The sequence below is a fragment of the Pseudophryne corroboree genome, chromosome 1 (assembly GCF_028390025.1).
Source record: "Pseudophryne corroboree isolate aPseCor3 chromosome 1, aPseCor3.hap2, whole genome shotgun sequence".
Classification (NCBI taxonomy): domain Eukaryota; kingdom Metazoa; phylum Chordata; class Amphibia; order Anura; family Myobatrachidae; genus Pseudophryne; species Pseudophryne corroboree.
This window is the reverse complement of record NC_086444.1, coordinates 278554232-278566068: the sequence shown is the minus strand read 5'-3', so window position 1 is coordinate 278566068 and position 11837 is coordinate 278554232. Positions and strand designations below refer to the sequence as shown.

Below are 11837 nucleotides of genomic sequence, written 5' to 3'. Positions count from 1 at the left end.
CAAACTACCCCGGACAAAGGGCCCGATTCAGACCTGGTCGCTGCTGTGCATTTTCGAACTACTGCGCATGCACACACGCTTCGCCAAACAGCAACAGGATGGTGCGAAAATTTCAATTGCACGGCTGTTCGCAGGGTGATTGACAGGAAGTGAACGTTTGTGGGTGGTAACTGGACGTTTTCAGGGAGTGTCTGGAAAAACACAGGCGTTCCCAAGCGTTTTCAGGGCTGGTGTCTAAAGTCAGCTCCGGACCCCGATCGGCCTGATTTCTTCGCATTTGAGGAGTAAGTATTGAGCTACACACAGCCTGCACACACTGCACAGAATGGGAAAAACATTCAATAGTAAGTGTGATATGAACGGTTTTGCAGCTGTCCGCTGACTGCGGGGAATTTTCGCACAGCGTACACATGCAATCGCACACTTGCACAGGGCGAATTTATACTCCTCCTGGGCGGCGACTATCTGATCGCAGGACAGTGTAATTTGCAGCACAATGATCAGGTCTAAATTAGGTCCAAAATCCCATGTTCCTGCTCTTTACCAGGGATGAGGCTGAGACCCAGGAATTTGCCGACTTACTAGACCTGGCAAATAATTCCCGCTATGTAGTGTGAAAGGGGTATAATTGTGTGTTTAGTGCATCTCAAGATGTGTGTCACTTCAGTCCCTTAAACAACAGTGTAAAATCAATCTACAACAACTTTTCAATGCTGACGGCTCTTCTGGAAAAATCATAAGATGGAAACAGTAAAATCATTAAATGAAGGTGCATGCTACCACTTCACGATCACTTCACTAGTAAATGGAACATTGTCATTTTTTCCTAGACTACTGCATCGTTTATCTTTATTAGTCTTCCATTAAACAATAGAGCAATGCTCCATCAGGACTCTCATTACGGGGTACATTTACTAAGATGGGAGGTTTTTTTTTAGAACTGGTGATGTTGTCCATAACAACCTGATTCTATTATCTCCTAGAAGCAGCAAGATAAACGTTAGGTAGACTCTGATTGCATGCTATGGGCAACATCACCAATTCTAAAAAAAACTCCCACCTTAGTAAATTTACCCCCACATGTCTCATTTTGTGGGTTTCTTTTTTGAGATATTTTTTGTTTTTTTAATGAAATTACATTTTGTTTTTACAATTCAATGCAAATGTAGGTAACCTGTCCATATTTAAATTCAAGCCTTTCACCAGCTCATCTTTGCCCACAGATCCATATTTGATCCATCATAATTGCTTTCACTTTTGCAGAAGTTAGACATGTGGCGTCACAAGAGAGAATTTGCCCTACAGTCCTGCACTTTTGTGGTTTTATAAATGACATCCTAATCTCAGCATTTACCATGATGTAAAACTGGCATATACTGTAATTCCCTATCTGGTCCTAGGCAGCATTACCTGCTGCTTTATAACACTACCATGCACAAGGTTAGATAATCCCAATCAAGACACAGCTGCGTCCTGTCCTTACCTTAGCAAAGAAATTTACCATTAAATTAGTACAACATAAAACATTACTTTTATTGGGAAAGCTGATTGATGTTCTGTAGCCATCCATAAGCACTAAAGACACTGTGCTCTTCATGTTGATTACAGTTCTACCTTATAGTATACTTATGCTGCATATTTCATCTCTGCTTAGTTCCCACCCTTAGAAGTTACACCTGAAAGAGACCTAGGGGGAACTGTGAGCTTTATTATATTCTTATAAACGCCAGCTGTTCGTTAGGTACAGCAGTACTGTCGCCCACTTACAGTACAATGAACTGGTTAAAAAGAAAAAGCAGCAGCATTTGTCTCTGTGTAGTACGTATCCTGTCACATGATCATGGTAATAGGATCCCTCAGACAGTCCCTAGAATCACTCCTTAGGTCTGTGTATGTGACTGCAGTTGCTGTGAAACGTCTGTAGGGTTCCCCTTTGCCTCATCCTACAATATCTGTTCCCTCTCCAATCCGTAACAACAACCAAAAATAAAAGGCATCTCCCGAAGCTCAGCCAGTCCCTCTCAGGATCTGAGCATATTAACAACCTGCTATATCCAGGGGAATCCTGGGCTGCTGTCACTCCCCACCACTCACACACACATCCAGCTAAACTCAGCAAGGGGAATGGATTTTTGGACACTTTCATTGAGGATCCTGCTATTGCCTTCAGTGTTGGTGCTCTGCTCTGATCTCTTTCATTCTGGTGAGTGCAAGAGGGTGGGGGTGAAGCTGACCAGCAGCATCCAGTCCTGTCATTGGTGCAGCAGGATTTGGGGGAGAAAGGAAGGATGCATCAATATGCTGTGGGATTGCAGGCTGCCTGTGGTGTGATTTAGGCAATAAGGAGAATTTAGGTTACTGTGTGCGCTATTTCAGCCATAATGATGTATACAGCTCTGTTACTGTGAGTACCTACATGGGATGAAGGGAGATTTGGACAGTGTTCTAGAACTCAGGTGTTCTTCTTTGCAATGTAGGACTGCCTCATAATACATGTTAGAGACAATGACTGAACGAAATTATTACGTTCTAGTATGGTATGTGCATGAGTAGCTGTTATATTAGTCGTGTTCCCTTACATATCTGAATGTCGTCACTGTGAGGCATTATAAGGGAGAGTCAAATAGGACATCTTACAAGATAAACCAAGAGTGGAATGTAATAAGTATACACGTAGCTGCACAGAGGAGCAACACAACAGGTTACTTGTTGTTTCCCTATGAGGTACCAGGAAACTAATGCAGAGGTTTGCAGTCTGCATCTGTTGTGGAACTAGATGTCCCAGCAAGCCAGCAGCAGTTCACTGCCTGCTGTAGTATGTGTCGTTGGTACAGGTGTACTACATGTCTACCTATTGTCCCTGTCGACCTTCCATGGTCGACCTAATGACTGTTGACCTAAGTTGAGTCGACCCAACGACCCATACCCGTCATTATGTCCAGGTGAAATATCTATTTAGCGCTAAGCAAATGCAGAAACTGCCAGGGACTTTTTAGAATCTACAAATATAAACCGAATGGGATTATATATTATATATGTATGTATCATTGTGTTCTGTGCTCTAATACGAAGCCTTCATTCTGGTTTGAACCAAATGCATGTGAGGATCACTGTGAATGACAATGTTGTGTATTTGTCCTTCTGTACCTCCTTAAAGCACTCAGGTGTGTAATGACATCTGGCTATTATATGGCAAGCACAGCTCAGTATTTGCACATCACCAATACACAGATAAATAACAGAGTGCTAAGCATCTGCAGAACAGTGGTAAGTAGGAGTAATGACCCACTTACAGTGTGACAGAGTATTGCACCAGATGAAAGATGCACAGTTCATTGGTCATACATCCTCCGTGGCCATTGTATTTACACAGATTAGCAATAATATAAATGTATCTCTAGCCCCTGTCACAGGGAGCTCTGCATCATTTCCATGCTTGTCAGTAGTTATATCAGTGATGATCTGTATCTGACACGATCTGATCCTTTGTTTGTCTCAGATTATCTGCATGTTGCTAGTCAGTAACATTGTGGGATGGGGGGGACACAAATATGTCAGGTTTCCATTGCACGTGTAGAGGACTTCCCCATGATGCTGTTACTGCCATACAGAAATAAAGCAGATTGGAGGACACAGAACCAGGATCATCCCTGGACGGCAGCGCAGGAAATACTGACATTAACCGTTTCAATGCCAGAGAGTGCAATTATATCTTTTATTTTTTTATGTTTCCTAATAGGAACAAATATTCCTGACAGCAGCTCTCTCTTGTTACACTGACTGAAGCTGTAATTGTCAACTGTTTATGTATTCCAGTTTGTGAGTCCTAGGGGGATCTAGAGCGGAGTTTGTTGTAATTACTTTGCAGTAATGTGTTGGCGTAGTGTGCCCGTCTGGGACCGCTTCATTCATGCTCTGTCACAGGGACGTACGCCAGCCGGGCAGCGTAAAGGGAGAGTGAGAATACTAAAAGCAAGCGCAAGCAGTGGGAACGTTATTGAGTCACTGTCAGTCTGTCTAGCCATGTGCAACAGTCCCGACAGCGGGATCACAGGGAGGAGAAATATGTATTGTAATATTAAGCTGTAAATAAGGAATAAGATACAATGTCATGACAGAGGACAGGAAGAGTTCGGTAACAGGGACCTCAGGGAAGCGTGTGAGAGACACTTGTTGGCAGGCAGCCTTTGTGGAAACTCAAATTGTGTTTTGTGTTTTAATGAGTTAATGACTTGATTACTGTACATTAAAGACAGGTGAGGGTCCAGGACTGTGGGGGCTCCACTGTAACTGTTCATTTAAGAGTTGGGCCAGCACTACATCAATCTGCCTTTTTGTTATATTGTGACCTATGATGTAACAGTTCCTGGCTTAATATGATATAATGCATGCTATTATTTGCTTTCCTTGGTAACTGATTTGTCTGTGATTAGTCAGACATGGGGATAAAGTATGTTCTATATGTGTATTGTTTGTATGAGGTTTAGTTTTGAATACATAACATGGCTTGATAGCTCCCCATTCTGAGACATTTGTGGTGTCTGAAGACTCATTCCCATTTTGGTGCATTTTACGTTTTTCTCTTGTGCTTATCTGTATAAAGACGCATGATACTGTAGATAAACACTGAGCATGCACATACCGAAGATGCAATATTTTGTTGTTTAAAAAAAAATCCCTCAAAAATATAAACTGCACCATAGGAAGCTTTATTTTACTTCTCTTATACATTAAATACCTGTACCTGCAGCTACCTGTTGGGGGGAAAAAAATGTACTATGCCTGTGAATGGATCCTATAATACAGACTGCAAACACATTGCTGGGGAGTCTGGCATGTCTTATTGTATTCTGGATAATAAGGTCTGTTGTCTCCCTTATATTTGTTTAAAAACACACATGATATCTTTGGTAATGAGCTTGAAATTGGGCAAGGGAAGAGGGGGGGTTTAATCATGTAATTAGGAATACGGATTGATGTCTTGTTCATTAGATTACATGCATGTAGAAGTTTTATAATATCACATTACTTTAACATAAATTACACTTCACAGCCTGGACCTGGCTGCTATGTAGATTGTAGAAGATCTATTGTTTTCTGTGAACAAGCTAGCAGTAGATCATTCTGTCTTAGGAAATAAAGATGTAAGGCATAGAGTCTCTGATCTCTGTTCCACTTGCAGTTTATGAAACGTACAGATGTAGCACAAATGTATTATTCTGATTATGTTATACCACAGTTGAGAGTCCTCAGTGTCCTGCAGTAGAGGGGTTTAAACATATTGTATAGACCACCATTATAAATACTTGGTTCTCCATATTTTCTTTTGCCTTATCTTTCTTCTTATATTACATATTTATATTCTAACTGCTGTTTCACCAAAGCTGTGTAAAAACGCTTGGCATGGGGGGCAAGGGGGCCTTTTGTTAGCCAAATTCAGTTAATTTACCAAGATGGCCAGAGTATTTACAACAAGCTTTTTATGCCAACATTATTAAATACATATAAAACTGTTGTTTCTAAAGTATTCTTTGGTATTTTGTGTTTTAAAATACAATAAAGTCAGTGCCAACTATAATAGCAGCTATTTAATGAGAGAAGAACAATAAGGATTAGTTTATTCTAATCATATTTTCACTCCACAAGACATAATAAACAAGAGAGTTGAATTGTTAATTGCTTTCCAATTTTGTTCTAGAATATTATTTATATTGTACTGTTTAAAATTTACATTTTAATTAGGCTTAGTTAAAAAAAAAATTTTTTACTGCAGTAGTGTCAAATAAGTATTCCATACTAAGTTTATGATATGAAACCAGGCTGGCGCTTATCCAGCTAGAAAAGTGCTGCCGTGAGCTCAGTTGCTCTCATGGTGACTGGTTGATTTGAAGAGGCACTCACTTCCAGATATACAGGAGCAATTAAGCGCTGAAAACATTACATGTAGGGGCAGATCTAGTTGCACCTTCATTGGCTGATTTTGCTTGCACCTTCATAGGCTGTGGGCAGAATCCGCCATCTGTGACATAACGCACAAAATCAACTGATGATACTGGGGGTAATTCAGACGTGATTGCTGCTGTGCGTTTTCGCACAGCGGGTGATCAGGCACAAACTGCGCATGCGTATGCACCACAATGCGCAGGTGCGTTGCACGGGTACAAAGCGGATCATTGCGCAGCAATGGGTTTGTGCGACGGATCCGTTCGCACGGGCGATCGCAAGGAGATTGACAGGAAGAAGGCGTGTGTGGGTGTCAACTGACTGTTTTCAGGGAGTGTCTAGAAAAACGCAGGCATGTCCATGCGTTTGCACTGCAGGGAGGGTTCCTGACGTCAATTCCGGTCCCGGACAGGTTGCGGTCCCGGACAGGCTGATGTGATCGCATCGGCTGAGTAAGTCCTGGGCTGCGCAGAGAATGCACAAAATCTGTTTGTACAGCTCTGCTACACATGCGTTCGCACTCTTGCACAGCTAAAATACACTCTCCCTGTAGGCGGCAACTATCTGATCGCAGCAGTTCAAAAATCGCTTGCTAGCGATCAGGTCTGAATTAGGTCCACTGTGTGGTAGATTAATTTAGCCATTATGGTGGCTTTTGGGGGCTTCTGGGGTTAATTGAATCTGCCCTGTAGTATCATCAGTGTATTTTTGCTCCATGTAATATGATTGAAGTTTGATGCATGTCATCCAGTCAGCATGGAAACAACTGAGCATTATGCACATTAGTTCTTTTCTACATGAAAAGTTATTGCACTGAATGTGCTTAAGTGACACAGGGTCATACCTAGGTTATTGACACACGTGGAGTTGGGTCTATGCCTGTTTGCTTAATGTAAAGTATGTAACTCAGTACTGTGTTGGTGCACAAAAGTAAAGTCCCACTGTATACAGACTTGAAAATTGGCCTCCTTGTGCTTGAAGGGGCTGATAGGGGTCATGTACATGCAATTACAATCTGAGACAGACCCGCACTGAGATGCAGATACGACTGTCAGTAGCATTATCACTTGCAGGTGCCTGAATGATACTCGCTGCTAGTGATGATGATGATGATGATGAACAGTAGCCCTCATCATCCAAAATAGCTACGCCACTTTGGAATGGCTGATTTAAAATTCACTTCTTCATTGATGGTGCAGTGCATATTTAGTTTTGTGGGGATATTTTGTAATTCAGTTATTGCTACTTTCATACATACATGAGAAGGAAAATTATACCTGCTGTATTATAGAGTGACTAGCGAGGAGCTGGATACTTCTTGAGATGCCTCCGACTCATCACATGAGTGTAAATACATTCATTTTACCAGTGAATTTTTCAAACTTCTTTTTTTTTTTTATTCATACAGTATTTGTCCAACACTACATGAGTCCCTTCCTTGGCGTATATATATGAATAAGCTGATCTCCAAATAGTAATTTCTTGTTTCAATGTGTGCCAAAAATACACATACACTTAGGGGGAGATTCAATTGTTTGAAAAGTCAGTCGGGTGTCTTTTTTTTCCTATCTCATAGACAGGAAAAAACAGACACCCAACTGACTTTTCAAACATTTGAATTCCCCCCTTAGAATTTGTGTGGTTTTTTTTTTGTTGTATGCTTTTTTGCATGTGTTGAGCTGCTGTAATCCTCTTTACTACTGTAATTGACTTATTTTATTACTACTTTGTTTATAAATTTGACATGATTGAATAAACAAAACAGTAAATGAAAATGGACTTATATATTTCAAATTAAATAATATTCATATATATTAAATGTTACAGTAGCCTGTAAAACAATATAAAAGTGTCTCAGGGCTCTATACAATTTGTAGCCAGTAGTATATTTTGTTTAATATAGCTGAATATCATAGCATTACTTACTAATATGCTGCTGGTTTTTACCAATACTTATGTTACCAGCGAAGTCCAGCGGTGTGGCCCTCTACTGCATACTCCTCTTCCGTTTTGCTTGCAGTTTAACACCGCCAATGAGGGGTAATTGTGAAATGTACATGCACTGCATTTGTCCGTTCATGTGCAAGCTCTACAACCCGATGGGGATTCAGCAATTTCAGAAAGGCTTTGCTGAGTCCCCATTGCCATCTTATTGTTAACAACAGCTATAGATTTCTGCAATTTAATAAATAACGGTAAGCTGTCATCCTCATAAGGACTGTGGGGATGGTAGTAATTGATGCTAAGTTGTTTCTCCTGAGTTAAGCCTTTCTTATATGTCACAAAGAAGTCAAAAGCATATTTCTGTCAGTTTAACCAGAATATTGGCTATTACCTGCATAGTAAACAGAGCCCCAGATCGCATTGTAATATGCAATCCTGTCAGCTGGCTGTATCATCCATCACATGTTTTGGAGCCCGTCTTTGCGATGTGCTCAGATGGCTGCCAGGGGGTCTGCTCTTTGGCGGTCAGACAGACTGCACACCGGGGAACCATCTACCTGGCCATGTATGTAGTCTGTAGCCCATAGGCTACAATGTGCGTCTGTGGGGACTAATATCTGGAATGTATCACATTCCGTATATTGGTAAATCGGGTAGCATCGCATTCCCCATAGCCGCAAGTATAGAATGATAAATGGGCCACTTTGTCTTTTTACTAAGGTGGGAAAGTGGCTTTAGCATAAATTTCACACCTGTACTGAGCCACAGCCCCTCTTCCCAAGCTGCAATGCTGTCTGAATCACAGTTGCTTTAACACTGCTATGCATTTTAAACTAACATTTACTAGGCTATGATAACATTAATTATTAAAACACAGCTAAAAAATAAAATAAAATAAAAAATGTTTAATTGCCCAGGATATTTGAACAGTATAGGATAAATTGGGGATGCTGAATTCAAATAGAAAATTACTTTTTTCGAATTTGCTCTAGTTCTTGAGATAATGGTAACTACCCTCACTTAATTGTGAATTTAGCCATAATGTGAGCATATGGGAACCTAGAAAATGAGACATGTGAATATTCAAGGCCAGCGGTGGCCTACCAGCGGCTCTCAAGCCATATGCGGCTTTCTTTATTGAGATATGGTTCCTGCCTCCCGCTTCCTGACACTGGACGCATGGCTCCTCTGACAGGGGCACTGCTGTTCAGAGGAGGCTTGGCTGCATTCACAGTACACCGACTGTTACACCGAGTACGCGCCAGCCAGAGGCGTGTCTAGACAGGAGGTGCATTCTCCGTGTGTGGGCCCCTTCCTCTCCTGTAGCCGGCAGCACCACTGTTAGCGCTCTGAGCACTGAGACTCTGGCACAGTGCCAGAGTCTACAGCACATGCGCAGGACTCTGAAAAAATGGCCGCCGCGGCAGCCATTTTTTCGGTGTCCTGCGCATGCGCTGTAAACTCTGGCACTGTGCCAGAGTCTCTAGTGCTCAGTGCGCTAGCAGCGGTGGTGCCGGCTACGGGAGAGGAGGGGGCCCACACACGGTCACAATGGATGCCGGAAAAGTAAGTATAGAAGAAATGGGTGCAGTGTGGGCCCCCTCTGGGCCTAGGGGCCCGTGTGCACCGCACACACTGCACTCATTATAGATATGCCACTGGCGCCAGCCAGCAGAGGGTGCTGCTCCACAATTTCGGTAAGGGAATGTGATTCCTGTCCTGCCACTGTCCGCCCACAGTCCACCGATGCTGCTGGCGAGTGATAGCATGCGTCTCCCCGTGATGCTGCCGCCTCTGGTCAACGAAACTCACCGCCCACAACGGGTGTCAGGACTCCGGACTGTGATCGGCACTGCATCCCTCCCAACTGGAAGCAATGTGTGAGTACTCTGCTGCATGTGTGGCCGAGGAAGAGATAGAGGGAAGTAGGCTGAGAGACGCAGAGTGAAGGGGGATCAGGCTGAGAGACGCAGAGTGAAGGGGAAGCAGGCTGAGAGACAGAGTGAAGGGGGAGCAGGCTGAAAGACACAGAGTGAAGGGGGAGCAGGCTGAGAGACAGAGTGAAGGGGGAGCAGGCTGAGAGACACAGAGTGAAGGGGGGGGCAGGCTGAGAGACACAGATCAAAGGGGGGCAGGCTGAGAGACACAGAGTGAAGGGGAAGCAGGCTGAGAGACACAGAGTGAAGGGGGAGCAGGCTGAGAGGCACAGAGTGGAGGGGATGCAGGCTGAGAAACAGTGAAGGGGGAGCAGGCTGAGAGACACAGAGTGAAGGGGGAGCAGGCTGAGAGACAGAGTGAAGGGGGAGCAGGCTGAGAGACACAGAGTGAAGGGGGGGGGCAGGCTGAGAGACACAGATCAAAGGGGGGCAGGCTGAGAGACACAGAGTGAAGGGGAAGCAGGCTGAGAGACACAGAGTGAAGGGGGAGCAGGCTGAGAGGCACAGAGTGAAGGGGGAGCAGGCTGAGAGGCACAGAGTGAAGGGGGCAGGCTGAGAGACGCAGAGTGAAGGGCGAGCAGGCTGAGAGGCACAGAGTGAAGGGGGAGCAGGCTGAGAGGCACAGAGTGAAGGGGAAGCAGGCTGAGAGGCACAGAGTGAAGGGGGAGCAGGCTGAGAGGCATAGAGTGAAGGGGAAGCAGGCTGAGAGACACAGAGTGAAGGTGAAGCTGGCTGAGAGACAGAGTGAAGGTGAAGCTGGCTGAGAGACACAGAGTGAAGGTGAAGCAGGCTGAGAGATACAGAGTGAAGGTGAAGCAGGCTGAGAGACACAGAGTGAAGGGGGAGCAGGCTGAGAGGCACAGAGTGAAGGGTGAGCAGAACGTGAGAGGCAAAGAGTGAAGGGAGAGCAGGGTTTGAGACACAGAGTGAAGGGGGAGAAGTCTGAGAGATGGAGTGAAGGGGGGCAGGTTGAGAGACACAGAGTGAAGGGGTGAGGCAGAATGAAGGGGTGCAGGCTGAGAGACACAGAGTGAAGGGGTGAGGCACAGAATGAAGGGAGAGCAGGCTGAGAAACACAGAGTGAAGGATGGGAGACTGTGAGGCACATAGTGAAGGGGGGCAGGCTGAAAGACACAAGTAAGATTCTGGGAGGCACAGAATGAAGGGGGCAGGCTAAAAGACACAGAGGTGGGATGCTGAGAGGCACAGAGTGAAGGGTGGGAGGCTACGAGGCACAGAGTACTGATGCCCCTTTTACATTATACCACACAGTATGAGCCGAAATTCACATTATAGCACATGGTATGAGCCAATTTCACATTATAGCACACCGAATGAGCCAAAATTCACATTATAGCACACAGAATGAGCCAAAATTCACATAATAGCACACGGTATGAGCCGAAATTCACATTATAGCACATTGTATGAGCCGAAATTCACATTATAGCACACAGAATGAGCCAAAATTCACATAATAGCACACGGTATGAGCCGAAATTCACATTATAGCACATTGTATGAGCCGAAATTCACATTATAGCACACTGAATGAGCCGAAATTCACATTATTCCTCATGGAATGAGACAAAATTCAGGGAGAGTTACAGCAGGGACATAGGGACAGAGAGAGTGACAGAGGGATAGGGAAAGTGACAGCAGGGACATAGGGACAGGGAGAGTAACAGAGGGACAGGGAAAGTGACAGCAGGGACATATCAGTGTTATTGATATGTATTAATATAGTGCCAGCATACTCTGCAACTCTTTGCAATTAGGAACAAACACATGAAAAAAGACTGGGTTTCAACAAACAGGTAAGGGGCCATGTTTGCAAGCCCTGCAACGGTCCAGACACGCCTGCGTTGTCCGAACCGTGCCCCACCAACAGCGTTCTAACGCTGTTGGAACGCCCACTCCTGCAATGCGACTGCGACAGAGGCGATCGCAGCACTGAGATGCCAACACCGGGATCCCGACCGGCACAATTCCGACATATTCTCCGTCTGTGGG

The 11837-nt window shown here is 44.2% G+C and overlaps 1 protein-coding gene across 1 annotated transcript in view; it reads left to right on the top strand.

Annotated features, from left to right (window-relative positions):
* The first annotated feature begins 1865 nt into the window (after positions 1-1865).
* The window catches only part of KREMEN1 (kringle containing transmembrane protein 1), a 252041-nt gene continuing 242069 nt past the window's right edge, over positions 1866-11837 (top strand). Inside the window, exon 1 of the mRNA XM_063964299.1 lies at positions 1866-2203. Within this exon, the coding sequence (XP_063820369.1) occupies positions 2125-2203 (79 nt within the window). The 5' untranslated portion in view covers positions 1866-2124. The remainder of the gene's footprint in view (positions 2204-11837) is intronic.